The sequence below is a fragment of the Quercus suber genome, unplaced genomic scaffold (assembly GCF_002906115.3).
Source record: "Quercus suber isolate HL8 unplaced genomic scaffold, Cork oak 2.0 scaffold_85, whole genome shotgun sequence".
Lineage (NCBI taxonomy): Eukaryota > Viridiplantae > Streptophyta > Magnoliopsida > Fagales > Fagaceae > Quercus > Quercus suber.
The window spans coordinates 315,768-335,371 of NW_027069550.1; the positions used below are offsets into that span (position 1 = coordinate 315,768).

At 43.3% G+C, this 19,604-nt stretch overlaps 1 protein-coding gene across 1 annotated transcript; it reads left to right on the forward strand.

Annotated features, from left to right (window-relative positions):
• Positions 1-7,817: 7,817 nt before the first annotated feature.
• Positions 7,818-9,479, forward strand: LOC136067783 (uncharacterized). The gene is made up of 3 exons (XM_065774074.1): positions 7,818-8,294; positions 8,523-8,807; positions 8,946-9,479. Exons 1-3 carry the CDS (start codon positions 7,818-7,820, stop codon positions 9,477-9,479), a joined length of 1,296 nt encoding a protein of 431 aa, XP_065630146.1.
• The last annotated feature ends 10,125 nt before the right edge of the window (positions 9,480-19,604 follow it).

A 19,604-nucleotide genomic window follows, 5' to 3' on the forward strand; every position in this document is an offset into this window, starting at 1 on the left:
GCATAAGCAATATCAGGACGCGTGATGGTCAAATATTGAAGAGCACCCACAAGAGATCGGACAAGAGTGGGATCTGAAAATAAAGGACCATCAGAAGATAGGTGCTGAGAAACAACCATAGGAGTGTGAATAGGCTTACTGTCAAGTAATTCAGCACGAGTGAGAATATCACGCGCATATTTCAGCTGACTGATAAAAAGACCATCAGTGGTTGGTGTAGCTTCAAGACCAAGGAAGTAACTGAGAGAACCCAAATCCTTAGTAGCAAACTCAGAATGAAGCTTACAAGTAAAGCAGGCAAAAAGAGAGGAGTTGTTTCTTGTAATAATGATGTCATCAACATAAAGAAGCAAATAAATAATGTTAGACTGCCTGTGAAAGACAAAGAGTGATGTGTCTGCACGACTGCAATAAAAACCAAGGTGAATGAGGAAAGAGCTGAACCGCTGAAACCAGGCACGAGGTGCTTGTTTGAGGCCATAAAGAGTTTTCTTCAACAGACAAGCATGATTAGGGAAGCGAGGATCAATGTACCCAGGAGGCTATTCCATATAGACTTGTTCTGTAAGATGACCATTGAGGAATGCATTTTTGACATCAAGTTGGTGGAGAGACCAGTGGTTGGTCACAGCAAGAGAGAGGACAACACGAACAGTGGTAGCCTTGATGACAGGGCTAAAAGTGTCAGTGTAGTTAAGACCAGGTACCTGTGTATAGCCCTTAACAACAAGGCGGGCTTTGAGATGCTCGATGGATCCATCGGGCAAATACTTGGTCCGAAACACCCATTTAGAACCCACAATGTTGTTGTTGGCAGGTCGAGGGACCGAAATCCAGGTATGATTATTTTGCGGGGCTTGAACTTCTTCATCCATGGCAGTAAGCCAAGCAGGATTCTTAGCAGTAGATTTGAACCCTTTTGGCTCAGTGGATGCCAAGAGAGTAGAGAGAAAACCAAAGAATTTGAAGAAAGCTAGATTCGTTGGGTGGCGAGTTTTGAAAATACCAGCCTTGGCTCGTGTAAGCATATGATGAGAACCCGTCGGAATGGCAGCAACAGGAGCAGTAGGGGGCAGCTCAGTGGGTGCAAGAGAAGTTGGACTGGGATCGGATTGCTGCAAGGAAGAACCTGTAAGAGAATCACTAGCCTGCAAAGACTCATCCGTGGGATCAGTACAAAGAACACACGGGCTAGATCTAGATTGAGCAATGTGTGGGGAATGGAGCGTAGGGGAGGATGAGGGCATGTCTATATGGGGAAGACTTGGTTCCAGAAAATTTGAAAATTAGAGGGAGGATATGGTTTGAGCCTGGGATGTATCTAGGGAGGGAAAATAATTCTCATCAAATTGAGTGTGTCGAGTGATATATAGCCTAGAGGTAGTGGGATCAAGACAACGGAACCCTTTATGAAAGGAGTTGTATCCCATAAAAATGCAAGGAATACTACGTGGGGAAATTTTAGTAGGCATATAATCACGTAAACAGGGATAAACACGACAACCAAAGGGATGAAAATTTTCATAATTTGGAGGGGAACCATATAGAAGTTCGAAAGGGGACTCCGAGAAGTGGTGTTGGCAAGCGGTTGATAATTTAAGCTGCAGTACTAAAGGCGTCAACCCAGAAGCGAGGAGAAGTGTGGGAATGGAAAAGTAGGGCCAAACCGGTCTCGGTCACATGACGGTGCTTTCTTTCAGCACGACTGTTTTAGGCAGGAGTATATGGACAAGATAGTTGATAATGAATGCCAGAGGTACAAAGGTGAGCTTTAAAGTAATTGCTAGTAAATTCTGCACCACCGTCACTTTGGAAAATTTTGATACGAGTAGAATATTGATTTTCAACAAATTTTTGAAATTGAATAAAGATATCATAGAAGTCAGATTTTAATTTCAAGGGATAAAGCCAAGTAAAGCAAGAATAATTATCAATAAACAAAACATAGTAGACAAAACCCAAATTTGATTTTACAGGTGAGGGACCCCATATATCACAATGAATAAGATCTAATACTTTAGACGACCTGTGTTCATTACGAGAATAAGGCAAACGATGACTTTTTGCAAGTTGGCATGTATCAAATAACTTAGGAGATGGCAATAAGGAGGTAAGATAAAGCTGTCCGTTTTTATTTAATAAAGAAATAGCAGAATGATTTACATGGCCAAGGCGAGCATGCCATAAATCATATGAAGAATGAAGAGATTTATTTTAAAGGACAGAAATAAAAGCAGAATTGCCGCGTTCTAGCACATATAAGCCTTCATCACGTTTACCGGTTGCCACCACCTTTCCTGTTTGGTGATTCTAAACAGTGAGAAGATTATTAATAAATGTAACGAATAAAGGAAAATCATTCGTTAATTTACTAATGGACAAAAGATTTTTGGTGAGGTGGGGAACAAGTAAAACATCTAACAATTGAAGGTCTGGGGAAGGGGAAATCTACCAGTGTGGGTAATAGGTAAGGACACACCATTCCCTAAAATCACACAATCCTTACCTGTGTAGGTGGTGGAGTGATCCAAAGTTGAGTGGGTTGGAGTCATGTGGGCTGAAGCCCTTGTGTCCAAGAACCAGTCAGATGCTTCATTTTCAGACAGGGAGCATGAAGAGGTGAAAGCTTCTGTAAGTTGCGCCGTGGGTTCATGCTGTTCATAGCACTGCCTGCATCGATCTGCATAGTGTCCTTCCAATCGGCAAATCTGGCAGCATGGTGGACGGTGACCTTGGATGAAGTTGTCACGGCCCTGTCCATGATTGGGAGAGCCATTTCTGCGGCCTCGTTTATGGCGAGAAGAGCCACCCCCGCGATGAGAAAAGGCTCGATGAGCGGTGAACGGTGCAGCTGAGGGTGTCGGAGTCTCTAGAGATTTTTGAAAAGTTCAAAACTCTCATCTTTAGACACAAGGTCGGAGAAGCAAGGGAGAGGGGTTTGTGCCATTTAGGTAGTAGAAAAACTGGAGAAATCAGGTCCAAGACCACGAAGAAACCAGTGGACTTTGTCGGTTCCATCAACTGGGCGATCGATTGCGTGAAGTTGATCACACAAGGCCTTGAAGGCACGGGCATAGGCAGTGACAAGACAGGTGCCACGCTTCATCAATTGGAGGTCATCTTTGAGGTGAATTTCACTGGCCTTGGAGCGGTGGCTGAAAGTGTTTTCCAAGGCGGTCCATACCTCACGAGATGTGGAAAGGCCAATAGCTTCAGCCATGGCTTCCTTTGTAAGGGAGGAGAGAAGGAGGCTAAGGAGGCGTTGGTCGGCTGCTTTCCATGCCAGATGTTTGTTGCTTGGCGTCTGAGAGGTGGGGGGATCGAATAGAGGTGGCGGCACAACAGTGCCATCCATATGACCCAGCAAACCTTGACTCTCAAAGAGGGGAAGAAGTTGACTCTTCCATAAAAGATAGTTGGAGGAAGAGAGCTTGATGGCAACCATGTGAATCATGGTGTTGAAGGGATGAAGGGTGGAAGAGGAATCAGAGGCCATGGAGGATTGTGGGATGCTAATCTAGGTACGGCTCTGATACCATGAGAAGGTTAAGGAAAACCACCACACATTTGAGTGGTGAGAGTTTTGCATATATATAATCATTTACAGATTGTATAACATAATAAGAGGAAAGAATTAGCTAAACAAGCTCCTATAATTGAGGGTCAGAGGTAGCACATATGGAAAGCCTTAGATTAGGGCAGAGGATCCTTAACAAAACCTAGCACCCAACAAATGCCAAATCAAAACAATCACTTACCCAAACCACAACTTACCATTTTGTTTTCCGTTTCACTCAATGGAGATATCTCATAATCCACACTGATCTAGGCTCCATGCTAATATGAGAGTGAGGACTATTTGGTTCTCCAAAAAAAAAAAAAAAAAAAAACTAAGCTCTGATATGAGAATGAGGAAGGATAGGAGACTAAGATCTATGGATTCGACGATCCAAACCCTGGCTACTCCCAATATCCGTACAACCCGATCCACGTGGATAATGGAAATGGGAACGAGAACGGTTACGGTGGTTTCAGTGAAAACGACATTGACATTGGCATCGGCATTGACGACAGCGTTTTCAACTCCGACGGTTCGGTGCTTCTGCCATTGACCGAAATGGAGCTAGAGGAAGGTTTTGCTCTTCATGAATGGAGGCGGTGAGCATTTCAGTCCTTTTGATTTATTATTTATTTATTTATTTTTGTGAGACTTGAATTCTCTGATTTGTTGATTTTTCCCGATCTAATTTGTATTTTGTTGTAATTTGCTTAGATCTGTATTTTTTTTTCTGGGTTTGTATTCTTGGATTTGAGATTGTGTTCTTGTTGTTATTGTTCAAGACACACTTATATCTCCTTCTCAAAAAAAGAAAAAAAAAAAAGACACACTTATATCTCAATTCATATGAAATTTTTAGTTTTTAATTATGTTTTTAATTATTTTTTTTATGTAGTTAAAATTAATAAATTAATTTTTTTAAATTTAGATGCTAACGTGGCATTTTTTAATGCCCAAAAACATTTTTTATTATTAATTTAGGCCACGTGGATATTAATTTAGTATTATTTATTCATGCCGTTTGCTACGTCAACTTTCTCTGTTTCTGATGTAACAGCAAGGACCAAAACGAGAAGCCTTTTTCAGGATAGGACTAAAAGCGGTTAAAATAAAATATAGGGACTAAAATGGGAATCACTTGAAAATGTAGGGATTAAAAGGTGCTTTTCGCTTTTTTTAAATTTCACTTTTTATATGTTCAATAGTATTTTTGTACCCAAATTTTTTAAAAACTTAAACCAAAAAACCTAATAAAATTTTCTTATAACAAGGTTGTTTGCCCTTCGACCATTCAAATCCCACTCTTTTTTTTTTTTTTAGAAGACAGCCGTCTCGAGGTTGATATACTCTAATGTCACTCTTTGAAATATATTTCAATCAAATCTTTTGAAGTGATCCTAAAGCAGTAAGTTTTGTTATTGCTAATCAAGCATTAATTTTGAGTTCAATAAAAATAACTAGTACAAACATGCACAAGCCTATTCTAAGTAATATAACAGTTCCCACCGAGAAGAAGGTGAAAAGAAAAAAAAAAAAACAAAACAAAAATGAAAATAATATCAGAACACCCCTTCAAATTATTTTATTTATCTAACTGTGTTCTCATCATGGTGTCCCAACTTATGAAATTATGGGTTCAAGGGGAATTACCACTTGCTCTGTCTGCAACAATGACTATGACTTTGATTAATCATGTTCTTAATCTGGGTCTCTTTAAGCAAACCTCCCCTTGAAGGTTCTTAATCCCTTTCCAAGGACCCAATTGAATGACTTCTACAATAGAAGGATAAAACACATTTACATAAAAAGCGAATCGATCCTTTCCCTTTTTATGTATTTTATGTAATTTTGATTTATTTGACACCCGCACCGTTTTTGGTGGAAAACCTTGTAACTCTAGACGTGGAGGATTATGTTTGTAATAGACTTATTTCTTTTTAGTTAATGCATTATCCTTTCCTTTATTACCAGCTATGGGGGGGAAAAAGCCCAAAGCTACTTAATGGGCTTGGGACACCCTGTTAAGGGCTATTGTATTTCGGAGCAGTAATAGGTGGTTGGGGCGGCCCATCTGAAGCAGGAAGCTTAGAAGTAGAGGGGGAGTGTCGTCCGAAGAGGTCACCACTGGTTCAAAGACGTCTTGCTCCTCGGCTACGAAGAGCCTTGATCAAACGAACGTGTGGAAGGTCCGAATAATCTTCTTAACGATCCCAACAGTAATGATAGGTCCTGGGTGGATCCAGAGATGATTAGAACTAAAAAATATCTAAAGGAAAAGCTGCTACCACCGCATTTAATGCACTACAACAGCTTTTCTGACCGCATTTATGTGGAGAAGACCCCTGAACAGTGTAACCTCGGCTACTGCCACTCACAAAGAACTAAAGTAGACACATGATGTGACATGCACTTGAGTAGATACGCAGATGAAGAACAAGTGGACGATGGAGATGATAGGAGAGGATGCTATATAAAGAAGAAGGGTCCCTGATAATAGGAGACCGGGAAAAAAGAGGAAAAGAGAGAGAAAAGCTCTACTGTAGCTCTGAATATTGTAATCACTGTTCACTTAATGAAACATCTCTTCGGACATTCATGCATGGAGTTGTTCAAGTATTAGTTCATGTTATCATCACTGCAAGTAATCTAGCCATCCATTGTGTACTTCATAATCAGCCTAGCTTTTTCACCCACTCTCTACAAATTTATTGTCCTGGGTTCGCTGGGCCTCCAACCTATATCTTTTGGGCTCGGGCTACCAAAATTGACCCTATAATTGGCGCTGTCTGTGGGGAGAGCTTGTGCAGGAGTGGAGACAACAGTAAGTGATGGCTGGACACGGTCAACAAGAAGCGAAGTCTAGGGCATCCCAGCACGTTGACCCCTTTCTTAACCTAGAGCGGAGACAGGACGGCGAAGGTAGCGTGCACACCGTGCCCCCTGGTCAGAGCCAATCACATGGGGGGGTCACATGTCCCATGCAGAGAAGAACCGAGATTTACAGCGGGAGATTGAAAAGCTAAAAAGGGAGTTACGCCATGCAAAGAGGAAACGAGCTCCCTCGTACTCTGATGAGGACCCAGATGACGAGTCGGACGTCACTTATCAACATAAATCCAGGACACCAGCCAGCGAGTCCTATACCTATGAAGAAGAATCTCATAGCAAGGGGCAACGCAGAAGTCCACCACATGGAGACGTGGGAAACAACGCCATGAGCAGGGCTCTGAACCAGATTTCTAGGTAACCCTTCACGTGCAGGATTGAAGAGGCGAGACTTCCTCGGCGTTTTAATCAACCAACGTTCACCATCTACAACGGTAAAACAAACCCCGCGGAACATGTGAGTCATTTTATCCAGAGGATGGTTGTCTACTCCAGGGACGAAGCGCTGATGTGTAAGGTCTTCCCTTCCAGTCTTGGGCCAGTTGCCATGAGGTGGTTCAATAGGCTGAGTCCAAATTCCATCAGCTCTTTCAAAGAACTCACCCAAGCTTTTGGTTCATGATTTGTCACCTGTCGAAGAGTGGCCCGACCTTTGTCTTCTCTGTTGTCTTTGAGCATGCAGGAGGGAGAGACACTGAAGGTGTATTCGGACAGATATTGGAAGATGTTTAATGACATGGATGGCAATTTCGATGCAATGGCCCTAGAAACGTTTAAGCTCGGCCTCCCTACCGATCATGGTTTAAGGGCATCCTTGTCTGGTAAACCCGTTACTAGCATGCGTCAGCTAATGGACCGCATTGAGAAGTATAAGAGAGTTGAAGAAGACCAACAACATGGAAAAGGCAAGGAGAAGGTTATCCCCCAGGAGATGAGGGATTTCAGGTCGGATCGATACACCAACAGCAAACCGAGGAGAGATTTTTCTGCGTAATCAGGAACAACCAATCCCCAGACTGTCAACACCGTATTCAGAGACCCAGTCCATCAAGTTTTAGAAAAAGTCAAGAACGAGCCGTTCTTCAAGTGGCCGAACAAGATGGCAGGGAATCGTCACAGACGTAATCGCAATCTCTACTGCCAATACCATCAGGATCATGGTCATACGACTGAGGACTATAGGAACTTGTGGGTTCATTTGGAACAACTAGTCAGCGAGGGGAAACTGTGACATCTCCTACATCACACTAGTGGCCGAGGAGGTCCGATGAGCACGGACTCCCGGAGGGAAGATCCTTTGAAACCCCCTCTGGGAACTATCAACGTTATCTTCGCAGCCTCAGGGAGAACAGGATCCTGGCCATCCAAGGTCATGTCGGTGGATCGATTACATGCGGGGGTATCTAGCCAGGGTTCTAAGAGTTACAAACTGGATGATCAACTGGTTTTAGGCCTCTCGGATGCAGATAAGGTGGGCACTGTCCAGCCTCATGATAATGCGTTGGTCGTCACCCTCAGAATCGGGGGGTATGATGTGAAACGGGTGATGGTTGACCAAGGTAGCGCTGCAGAAATAACGTACCCTGACCTCTACAAGGGGCTGAACCTCAAACTCAGTGACTTAACACCATATAGTTCTTCGCTGATCAGTTTCGAAGGAAGGGTTGTCACCCCGAAGGGCCAAATACGACTACCCGTGCAGATTGGCTCAGAGGTGGTGGAGGTGGATTTCATAGTTGTGGATGTCTTTTCACCCTATACGGCAATTGTAGCCAAACCTTGGCTTCATGCGCTGGGGGCGGTTTCTTCCACCTTGCATCAGAAAATCAAATACCTATCCGAAGGCCAGGTTTGCGAAGTCCGAGGGGATCAATCCGTAGCAAGACAATGCTTAGTGGCTGCCATTCAACACGAGCCGAGAGCCGAGTCGTCAACCAGGGGCTTATAGCAACCAAAGCACCAGTCATCGACCACTAAAGATCCGGACAAGGGCGCAAGGTGCGAAGATTTGACAAAAGTCATCGTTGGGGATGATCCCAAAAAATTCTTTCAACTCGGATCCCAATTGCCGTTGTAGAAAAAAGAGGGGTTAGTACAACTTCTTAAGGAAAACCTCGACGTATTCGCTTGGAACGCTTATGAAGCCCCTGGGGTGGATCCGGAATTTATATGCCACCATTTGAAAGTAAACCCCATGATCACCCCTAAGAAGCAACCTCCTCGGCGTCCATCTAAGGAACACGCTGAAGCAGTCAGAGAAGAAGTGGCAAAGCTCAAACAAGCCGGGGCTATTAAAAAGGTTTTCTACCCAGAGTGGTTGGCAAATACTGTGGTAGTGAAGAAGGAGAGCGGGAAATGGCGAGTATGTGTGGACTTCACCGACTTAAACAAGGCATGCCCTAAAGATCCATTCCTCATGCCTAAAATCGATCGGCTAGTAGATGCCATCGTTGGACACCCCCGAATGAGCTTATTGGACGCGTTCCAAGGCTATTATTAGATACCCTTAGCCCTGGAAGACCAGGAGAAGACTGCTTTTGTGGCCCCCACGGGTAACTACCACTATAAGGTGATGCCGTTCGGTTTAAAAAATGCAGGTTCTACTTACCAAAGGATGATGACGAGGATGTTTGAACCACAGCTGGGAAGAAATATTGAAGTTTATATAGATGACATGGTGGTGAAGAGCAAAGTGGTGGCCGAGCACGTGAAGGACCTAGAAAGCACCTTTGAAGTTCTCAGGAAGTACAAGCTACGCTTGAATGCTGCTAAGTGCTCGTTTGGCGTGGGGTCAAGCAAGTTTCTGGGATACATGGTGACTCACAGGGGAATTGAGGTCAACCCTGATCAAATAAAGGCCATCAATGAGTTGCAAGCTCTTCGAAATCCAAAGGAGGTTCAGAAACTGACAGGGATGACGGCAGCCCTAAATCGATTTATCTCTCGATCAGCAGATAGGTGTCGGCCCTTCTTTTCCCTGATTAACAAGTGGAAAGGGTTCGAGTGGACAGAAGAGTGTGCTGTGACTTTCTGACAGTTGAAAGATTGTCTAGCTTGACCGCCAATTATGTCCAGCCTTGAGCCCGACGAGGTCTTGTTTGCGTATATCGCGGTAGCTACCCATGCTGTAAGCTTGGTTCTGATCCGAGTAGATGGCAGTGTGCAGAAACCCGTTTATTGTGTAAGCAAGTCGCTGCATGAAGCCGAGGTCCATTATTTACCGTAGGAAAAGGCTATTTTAGCAGTGGTGCACGGTACACGAAAGCTCCCGCATTATTTCCAAGCCCATACAGTCGTCGTTCTCACCCAGATACCGCTCAGGGTTATCCTCCGAAGTGCGGACTACACTGGAAGAATTGCAAAATAGGGGACGATCCTAGGGGCTTTTGATATTAAGTATATGCTACGCACCTCAGTCAAGGGCCAGGTGCTTGCTGATTTGGTAGCCGAGTTCACGGCGCCCCGACTAGAAGAAGTAAAGCTGACATCGGACATGGATGAAAAGTCAGTTGGCATGATTTCTCAACAAGAGCCTTCCCATTGGGAGGCGTATGTGGATGGTGCTGTAAACCAGAGAGGCTTCGAAGTGGGGCTAGTGCTGATATCCCCCGAATGAATCGTTATCGAAAAAGCATTAAGGCTGGGCTTCTCGGCAACCAATAATGAGCGGAATATGAAGCCCTATTGATGGGGATGAGTATGGTCCAAAGAATGGGAGGAAAGGCAGTAAAGGTATTCTCGGACTCAAGGCTGATCGTGGGTCAAGTTCAGGGGGAGTTTGAGGCAAAGGACGAAAGAATGTAGGGATACTTGAGCAGAGCTAAACGTCTACAGTCAGGGTTCGAGTCTTTCAGCTTGCTGCATATTCCTAGGAGTGGTAACTCACATGCTGACTCCTTGGCCACTTTAGCCACCTCTTCGACAAAAGATTTGCCGAGAGTTATCCTTATTGAGGACTTGCATAAGCCTACCGAAGCGGGAAAAGGAGTAATTGAAGTGCATCAGGTCAGGGCTGGACCCAGTTGGATGGACCCGTTAGTTAGGTTTCTGAAAGAAGATATTCTACCTAAAGAGAAGGGAGAAGCCGATAAAATTCAGAGGAAAGCAGCCAGGTTCTGGTTGTCTGAGGACCAGAAACTATACAAACGTTCCTATTCAGGGCCGTACTTGTTGTGCGTGCATCTTGTAAAGGCTGAGCTGTTATGAGAGGAGCTGCATGAAGGAATCTGTGGAAGCCACACTGGAGGAAGATCCTTGGCCCACCGAGCCATCACTCAAGGTTATTGGTGGCCAAACATGCAAAAGGAAGCCCTAGATTATGTCAAAAAATGTGATCAGTGTCAGCGATTTGCCCCACACATTCATCAGCCATGGGGGACTCTCAACCCGCTATCCAGCCCATAGCCTTTCGCCCAATGGGGCTTGGATATCGTGGGACCATTCCCTAAGGATGCAGGAAACAAGAAATATCTGCTAGTCGGCACTGATTATTTTACCAAGTGGGTCGAAGTAGAACCTCTTGCAAACATTCGAGACGTAGACATGCAAAAGTTTGTGTGGAAGAGTATAGTTACTAGATTTGGAGTCCCATGTGCTCTCATCTCGGACAATGGCTTGCATTTTGATAGCAAAGCATTTAGGAGCTATTGTAGCGAGCTGGGGATCATAAATAGATACTCCACCCCAGCTTATCCCCAGGGTAATGGTCAGGCTGAAGCAGTCAACAAGGTCATTGTGAACGGCTTGAAAAAGAGATTAGATGACGCGAAGGGTAAATGGGTAGAAGAATTGCCACATGTGCTTTGGGCTTATAGAACCACTCCACGCAGGTCTACTAGAGAGACCCCCTTCTCAATGACCTACGGGGCAGAAGCTGTCATACCTTTGGAAACTGGATTCCCGACACTGAGGACTAGCTCATTTAGTCTAATGGGTAACGATGAGCTGCTAGAGAAGAGCTTGGACCTAGTTGATGAAAGGAAGGAAAATGCAATGGTCTGATTGGCGCATTACCAACAAAAACTTAGACAGGGCTACGATGCCAACGTAAGGCTCAGACCTCTAGAACCTGGCGATCTGGTACTAAGAAAGGTGGTTGGCACTGCAAAGAACCCAGCTTGAGGAAAATTAGGGCCTAATTGAGAAGGGCCATATTGTATTACTTCAGGAGCTGGCATTGAGGCATACTTCCTTGAAGACCTAGACAATCATGTGATACCACGCCCGTGGAATGTAAATAACCTCAAAAGGTATTATTATTAATCAAACTCTTCTTTTAATCAGCATATCAATCTATTATGATTCCTTTAAGTGTTTAAATTTAAATCCATTCATGCCTGTAGTCCTCGGACCAGATGATTTGGATTAGTTAGCACTATGTTACGATTCCTTTAAGTGTTTAAACTTAAACCCATTCATGCCTGTTGTGTTTAAACTTAAACCCATTCATGCCTGTAGTCCTCAGACCAGATGATTTGGGTTAGTTAGCACTATGTTATGATTCCTTTAAGTGTTTAAACTTAAACTCATTCATGCCTGTAGTTCTCGGACCAGATGATTTGGGTTAGTTAGTACTATGTTACGATTCCTTTAAGTGTTTAAACTTAAATCCATTCATGCCTGTGGTCCTCGGACCAGATGATTTGGGTTAGTTAACACTATGTCACGATTCTTTTAAGTGTTTAAACTTAAACCCATTCATGCTTGTAGTCCTCAGACCAGATGATTTGGGTTAGTTAGCACTATGTCATGATTCCTTTAAGTGTTTAAACTTAAACTCATTCATGCCTGTAGTCCTCGGACCAGATGATTTGGGTTAGATAACACTATGTTACGATTCCTTTAAGTGTTTAAACTTAAATCCATTCATGCTTGTAGTCCTCGGACCAGATGATTTGGGTTAGTTAGCACTATGTCACGATTCTTTTAAGTGTTTAAACTTAAACCCATTCATGCTTGTAGTCCTCAGACCAGATGATTTGGGTTAGTTAGCACTATGTCATGATTCCTTTAAGTGTTTAAACTTAAATCCATTCATGCCTGTAGTCCTCGGACCACATGATTTGGATTAGTTAGCACTATGTTACGATTCCTTTAAGTGTTTAAACTTAAACTCATTCATGCCTGTAGTCCTCGGACCAGATGATTTGGGTTAGTTAGCACTATGTCACGATTCCTTTAAGTGTTTAAACTTAAACCCATTCATACCTGTAGTCCTCAGATCATATGATTTGGGTTAGTTAGCACTATGTCACGATTCCTTTAAGTGTTTAAACTTAAACCTATTCGTGCTTGTAGTCCTCGGACCAGATGATTTGGGTTAGTTAGCACTATGTTACGATTCCTTTAAGTGTTTAAACTTAAATCCATTCATGCCTGTAGTCCTCGGATCAGATGATTTGGGTTAATTAGCACTATGTTAGGATTCCTTTAAGTGTTTAAACTTAAACTCATTCATGCCTGTAGTCCTCGGACCAGATGATTTGGGTTAGTTAGCACTATGTTACGATTCCTTTAAGTGTTTAAACTTAAATCCATTCATGCTTGTAGTCTTCGGACCAGATGATTTGGGTTAGTTAGCACTATGTTACGATTCCTTTAAGTGTTTAAACTTAAACCCATTCATGCCTGTAGTCCTCGGACCAGATGATTTGGGTTAGTTAGTACTATGTTACGATTCCTTTAAGTGTTTAAACTTAAACCCATTCATGCCTGTAGTCCTCGGGTCAGATGATTTGGGTTAGTTAACACTATGTTACGATTCCTTTAAGTGTTTAAACTTAAATCCATTCATGCCTGTAGTCCTCGGACCAGATGATTTGGATTAGTTAGCACTATGTCACGATTCCTTTAAGTGTTTAAACTTAAACTCATTCATGCCTGTAGTCCTCGGACCAGATGATTTGGGTTAGTTTGCATTATGTCACGATTCCTTTAAGTATTTAAACTTAAACTCATTTATGCCTGTAGTCCTCGGACTAGATGATTTGGATTAGTTAGCACTATGTTACGATTCCTTTAAGTGTTTAAACTTAAACCCATTCATACCTGTAGTTCTCGGACCAGATGATTTGGGTTAGTTAGCACTATGTTACGATTCCTTTAAGTGTTTAAACTTAAATCCATTCATGCCTGTAGTCCTCGGACCAAATGATTTGGGTTAGTTAGCACTATGTCACGATTCCTTTAAGTATTTAAACTTAAACCCATTCATGCCTGTAGTCCTCAGACCAGATGATTTGGATTAGTTAGCACTATGTTACGATTCCTTTTAAGTGTTTAAATTTAAATCCATTCATGCCTGTAGTCCTCGGACCAGATAATTTGGATTAGTTAGCACTATGTTATGATTCCTTTTAAGTGTTTAGACTTAAATCTTGCCTCTTATTCTTTTGTGCACATTTGGAAAGGCTTGCGAAGCTTTTTACTATAACCCCTGTAGTTTTCGTTGTTTAGTAATAGTTCTCATACATTCTGCCCCTTTCTAATATCAATCTTAGTCATGCGCGTTGTTAACATAATATCAGGATCACAATAAAGTTAAAGTACATGACTTAAATAATAATAGAAAGTTGTATTACACAGCAAAGCAAATAAATGCGTAGGAGAAACTGCTTTATTAATCAAAAGAGTTGCTTACAATCTCTCACAAAACGAAAAACACAAAAAAAAAGGGGTCCTATGTATCTGCTCTGGAACTGAAGGAACCATAGGGTCAGCAACTTGGCCTGTCTGAACAGCAGCTTCTGGGGCTTGGCTCTGGGACTCAGCGGGAGTCTTCTCTTTGTCTAACCCTTGACCTTTGTCTTTGGCTGGTTCAACTGGCAGACCAGCCTTTCTGGGTGCATCAAGGGCAGATGGGGAAGCTACTCTGACCAGGCTTTGCTCCGTAGCCTCCAAAAGCTATGGAGCAGGAAGAGAGTCAGTCTCTAGGAGCTCTCGGATCTCTGGATCGTAGTATATGCTCCCAGGTAGCCTCAGGGGGGAGTCCGAAGAGACCCTAGTAACGTCCAATGCCTTTTGCCAGGTTACGTCGTAGTATTCGCGAGCAACCAAAGCAAATTACTCCGTAAGCAGCTTCCCAGTCTCGTCCACTCCCAGCTGATATGCCGCTTTTCTCTCAGCTTCAACTGACTCCTTGGCCAGTTGAACCGCTTGCTCGGCTGCTCGGGCGCCCTCCCTGGCTTTTTGGAGTTCAGCCCTGAGACCCTTCACCAGCTCCTTTTCGGTCGCCAGGTTGATCTCTGACGCGCGCAATTGTTTGCGCTGCTCCTCGGCCTGGGTCTCGGCGTTTTGGAGGCCGGCCTTGCAGTTGTCTCTCTCCCGGGTCACGGCCTTAAGCTGCTCAGATGTGCGAGCATAATCATCCTTCAGCAGACCAAGAGCCTTCTCCGCCTCGGACTGAGACTGGACTGCTACTTGGGCCTCGAGGTAGGACTTTTTGTTCCATTCCTTAGCCACGTAGATCTGCTGAGTAATTTGCATGACCACATTTTTAGCACAAAGTGAAGAAAGGAAGCAAAGCAAATTAAAAATGGAACTCAAATTAAGAGAGCAAGTTCATTTACCATGGCCATGTCCCTCTTAAGGGATAAGAAGAGCTCCTGCTGGTTGAAACGCCTGTAGGACTCCATATCGTGAGGGAGGAGGAGTGGCTGCTACAGGGCCTCAGCAACGTATCCTGCCCTTCCTCCATCATAGTTCCTGAGGGATGTATCCCAAAGAATGAGGGCTTCATCCAGCTCAAGCCTTGGGGACCATATGCGAGGTCCTACTCCTCGGTGGACCTCAGCCCCGATGTTCTCGTCTCGGCTTTCAGTAGAAGAGGCCCTTTTGCCTCGGTCCTTCGTCGTCTTCTGCTGCTTACTTACTTTTGGGGGCACCCCCACCTCCCTCTCTTTAGGCTCGTGGGGCCTCTTCTTCTGTAAGTTTGGCATAGGTTTCAGGCCGAGTTCAGGAGCCTTGGGAAGCGCCGGAGGCGGGATCTCTACTGGCTGGGAGGTCTCGGCGCCTTTTTGCTCAGCCTTTTGGCCCCTATTCCTCATCAGGCGTTTTAAATTTGCCATGTCTTCATCCGAAGAGTCGTCGGGGAGGGCAGTTACCAAAAGTGGGTGGACACTGGACTGCCTGTCACCTCCTTCCTCAGCGTCTGAGACCTTTACCATTTGATTCGCCCCTGAAGCTACCCCCCTGAAGTGGAACTTGTCTATTTGTTCTTCTAGCGAAGAGGTGGAGGAACCAACCTTTTCACCCTCAACCTCTGGTCCGAGGGGAACTTGCTGTAGTGGTTGGACAAGCGGGGGTATACCCTGGGGGTTTGGGTGTGGTACAGGTGGAAGGTCGTGCGGTGCCAAAAAACCCTTAAACGAAACGTCGATACGGTGTAGATGTTTGTCTCCTTGGATTATCGCGTTGCCGACCGGTTGGAAGTCTTTTCGCTTCGCTTTGTACCCTAGGATGAGGGGAGTCGATCGGAGTTGTCCATCCTCGCTTACGAAGATCTCGAACCGTAGCAAATAGTTGAGCGCGGCGAAGTTGGTGAGGTTGAGCCGAGGAGAGATATTTCTCTTATCTGTTACAAGTCACAGCAGAGCTTTGTTAGAAACTGGAAAGCAGCAACACAAGAAGAATAAAAAACGGTTAAAAGACGAATATCCTAAGCCTATGGTTAGTGTGCCTAAGCCTAACGTGTCCCACCTGACTCTCCTGCTTTGGTCAGACAGTGAGGGCCGTCATACCACGCACCTGAGATGATCACGTAGTTATCCTTCATCCCTTTATTGGATTTGGGAAGGCAGGAGATGAGCCTAACAACGTCGGACCGGGATTTTAAATAATATCCCGCTCCTTGCTGGCTGTGAAACTCATACAGGTGCACCACGTCGAGCCAAGTGAGCCCCAATCCTAGGTGGCGGTTAAGGTCCTCAATTGCTCCTAGGATCCTAAACATGTTAGGCGCGCACTGCCAAGGGGTAATCCTATGGTTTTGAAGGTAGTTAGTGGTGATAGGGCCCATAGGGATCGTCATTCCACCCTCTAGGAAGGCGATGACAGGAATCACGACTTCCCCCGTTTTTCGATCGGTTAATATTTTCTCCGGAGGGCAATACCTCACACCCACGTTTGGAGGTATGCGGTATATGGCCCTAAACTTTTCCAACTGGGCAGGGCTATCTACCAAGTACTCGAGTTTTCCCATCACTACTCAACGAAAAAATGGAGGTGCGACGTAGCAGTGAAGAAATGGTCGCTCAAAGGGAAAATGGTTAGCCGAAGAGAAAACTGAAGAACTGGGATGATGAGAACTTACAGGAACTGGACTAGAGACCGGTCTCTGAACTCGTAGGAGGATTCTTGAGAACTCTGGGAGGGATTGAAATCGGCGATTGGAAGAGCCCGGACCGTTTGTGTGCTTGTTCTTATGGAATGATCTGAGAGTTGCAAAGAAAGGAGAAATGTCTACCTCTGGGATTTTATACGGGGTCAAACGAAATGACAGAAGTTATTTTGCCAAAATCCCGAGGAAGAACCCCGTCCGTTGGATCAATAGCCCACCGTTGGATGCAAAGGACAAGGCGCCCCCTGGCGTAATTAATGCAGCGCTTCAGGAATCCGGAAAACAACGACAGCAATGATGGAGCGCGCGCATCTATGCCTACACACGTGCCAGGCCGAACTTTTGTCTGTTTCCAAGCTTTTACCCCGTAACAAGTCAAAATCCCATTTTTTTTCTTCGGATGTGAGGGAAAAATTAAGATTTTGAGGGGCTATTGTAGGGGGAAAAAGCCCAAAGCTACTTAATGGACCCGGGACACCCTGTTAAGGGCTATTGTATTTCTGAGGAGCAATAGGTGGTTAGGGCGGCCTATCTGAAGCAGGAAGCCCAGAAGTAGAGGGGGAGTGTCGTCCGAAGAGGTCACCACTGGTCCGAAGACGTCTTGCTCCTCGGCTACGAAGTGCCTTGATCAAACGAACGTGTGGAAGGTCCGAATAATCTTCCTAACGATCCCAACGGTAATGATATGTCCTGGGTGGATCCGGAGATGATCAGAACTAAAAAATATAAAGGAAAAGCTGCTACCACCGCATTTATTGCATTGCAACAGCTTTTCTGGCCGCATTTATGTGGAGAAAACCCCTGAACAGTGTAACCTCGACTACCGCCACTCATAAAGAACTAAAATAGACACATGATGTGACATGCACTTGAGTAGATATGCAGATAAAGAACAAGTGGACGATGGAGATGATAGGAGATGATGCTATATAAAGAAGAAGGGTCCCTGATAATAGGGGACGGGGAAAAAAGAGAAAAAGAGAGAGAAAAGCTCTACTGTAGTTCTGAATGTTGTAATCACTGTTCACTTAATGAAACATCTCTTCGGACATTCATGCATGGAGTTGTTCAAGCATTAGTTCATGTTATCATCACTGCAAGTAATCTAGCCAACCATTGTGTACTTCATAACCAGCCTAGCTCTTTCGCCCACTCTCTACAAATTTATTATCCTGGGTTTGCTGGGCCTCCAAGCCATATCTTTTGGGCTCGGGCTACCAAAACTGACCCTACACCAGCAATATAAAGATTATTATTAAAGGCTATTATTTGAATTAAAATTATTGGTATATACTAAGTGTTAGTTTGGATTGCGATGAAAACGTTTTTCAGCGCATTTGCGTTGTAAACAGTAGGTCCTATGCACTGTTTATGGGTCCCACAAGTACAAAATTCAGCAAAATTTTCATTCAAATTGAGTCCCACGACATTATTCGCACATTTAAAAAATATTTTGCTATAGTGTTTTAAATTTTCAGTTTCCAATAATAAGCGGTACCCAAACAGACCCTAAATCAATTAGTAAATTATTATGTTATTGATACCATTACCTTTCCTTTGTTTTTGTTTTTGTTGAATATTCCTTTGTTGATATTTTGTAATTTTTACGTATGAAAACGATTTACTCTAAGATCCACTCCCGGGGTATTCCTAAACTTGAAGAATAATAGGATATGATAACAATTTGGGACAAAATGGAATTCTGCCATTTTCGGGCAAATTATATAGGGAAATGCCTCCCTTCCCAAACTAAATAGGGAAATGATCATCTTTTAAAACTTGATTTTTGATAAATCGAGTTAGAAATTTTTTTTGAAGCCCTATAGGAGTGTTTTAAGGAGCATATAGTGATGTTTTAAGGACCTATAGTGACGTTTTTTAATTCAACTTCAAATAAATTGAGTTATAGGTAAAAAAAGGCCACTATCGGTCGATTTCATTGCCTATAACTCGATTTCGTTGAAGTCGAGTTAAAAAACGTCACTATAGGGCTTAACTTAATTTATCAAAAATCAAGTTTTAAGAAATGTGCATTTCCCTATTTAGTTTGGAAAGGGAGACATTTTTCTATATAATTTTTCCAAAAAGGGCAGAAGCCCATTTTGGCCTAACAATTAACCGGGACAAGGACAAAAAAAAGAAGAAGTGGGGAATCACAAAGCTTACGCGTGATCTCCAATATACTTCCAACAAGTTCCAACTCAACATAGAATGGACTATAGTCAATTTTAGTCACAATTCACAAATGCCGTGGAGCATAGGCCATGGACATAGAGACCTCACATTTAGAATTCATTACATGTTTGAGTGTTTCCTAATATTCTACTCTCTCATATGTCTAAAAAATCCACCATTGATGAGAGTTTCTCATTTGAGCTTTAGATTCGAACTCTTAAGGTACGGCCTATTGAAAACAATAAAAAGAAGACACATCAAATATTTCCAATTATCTTTTTTGTTTTTGTTTTTTTAAACTGACAACACTGAATAATTTTAAACAAACCCATTTTTGTTTTTCTAAAAATAACCCATTTTCAAGTTTATTAGAAACCAATTGGGTCTATGCGTAGTTGCGTACAAGGAGTATAAAATTTTAAAATATATCATTTTTTATTTGCCTAAAGTAAAATGGTGAGTTTCTCCTACGAAAAATAAAAAAAAGAATTGGTGGGTTTTAGTTAAATTTCTGCGTTCAATTAGTGAAATGGTTAAGATTTTATTTAATAAATCTAACGACATATAATTGCCTTTCCCTAAACTCAATGAAGCGAGAGATATCTTTTTCTATACAAAATTTTGTTAATAGTATATAAAAAACAATAT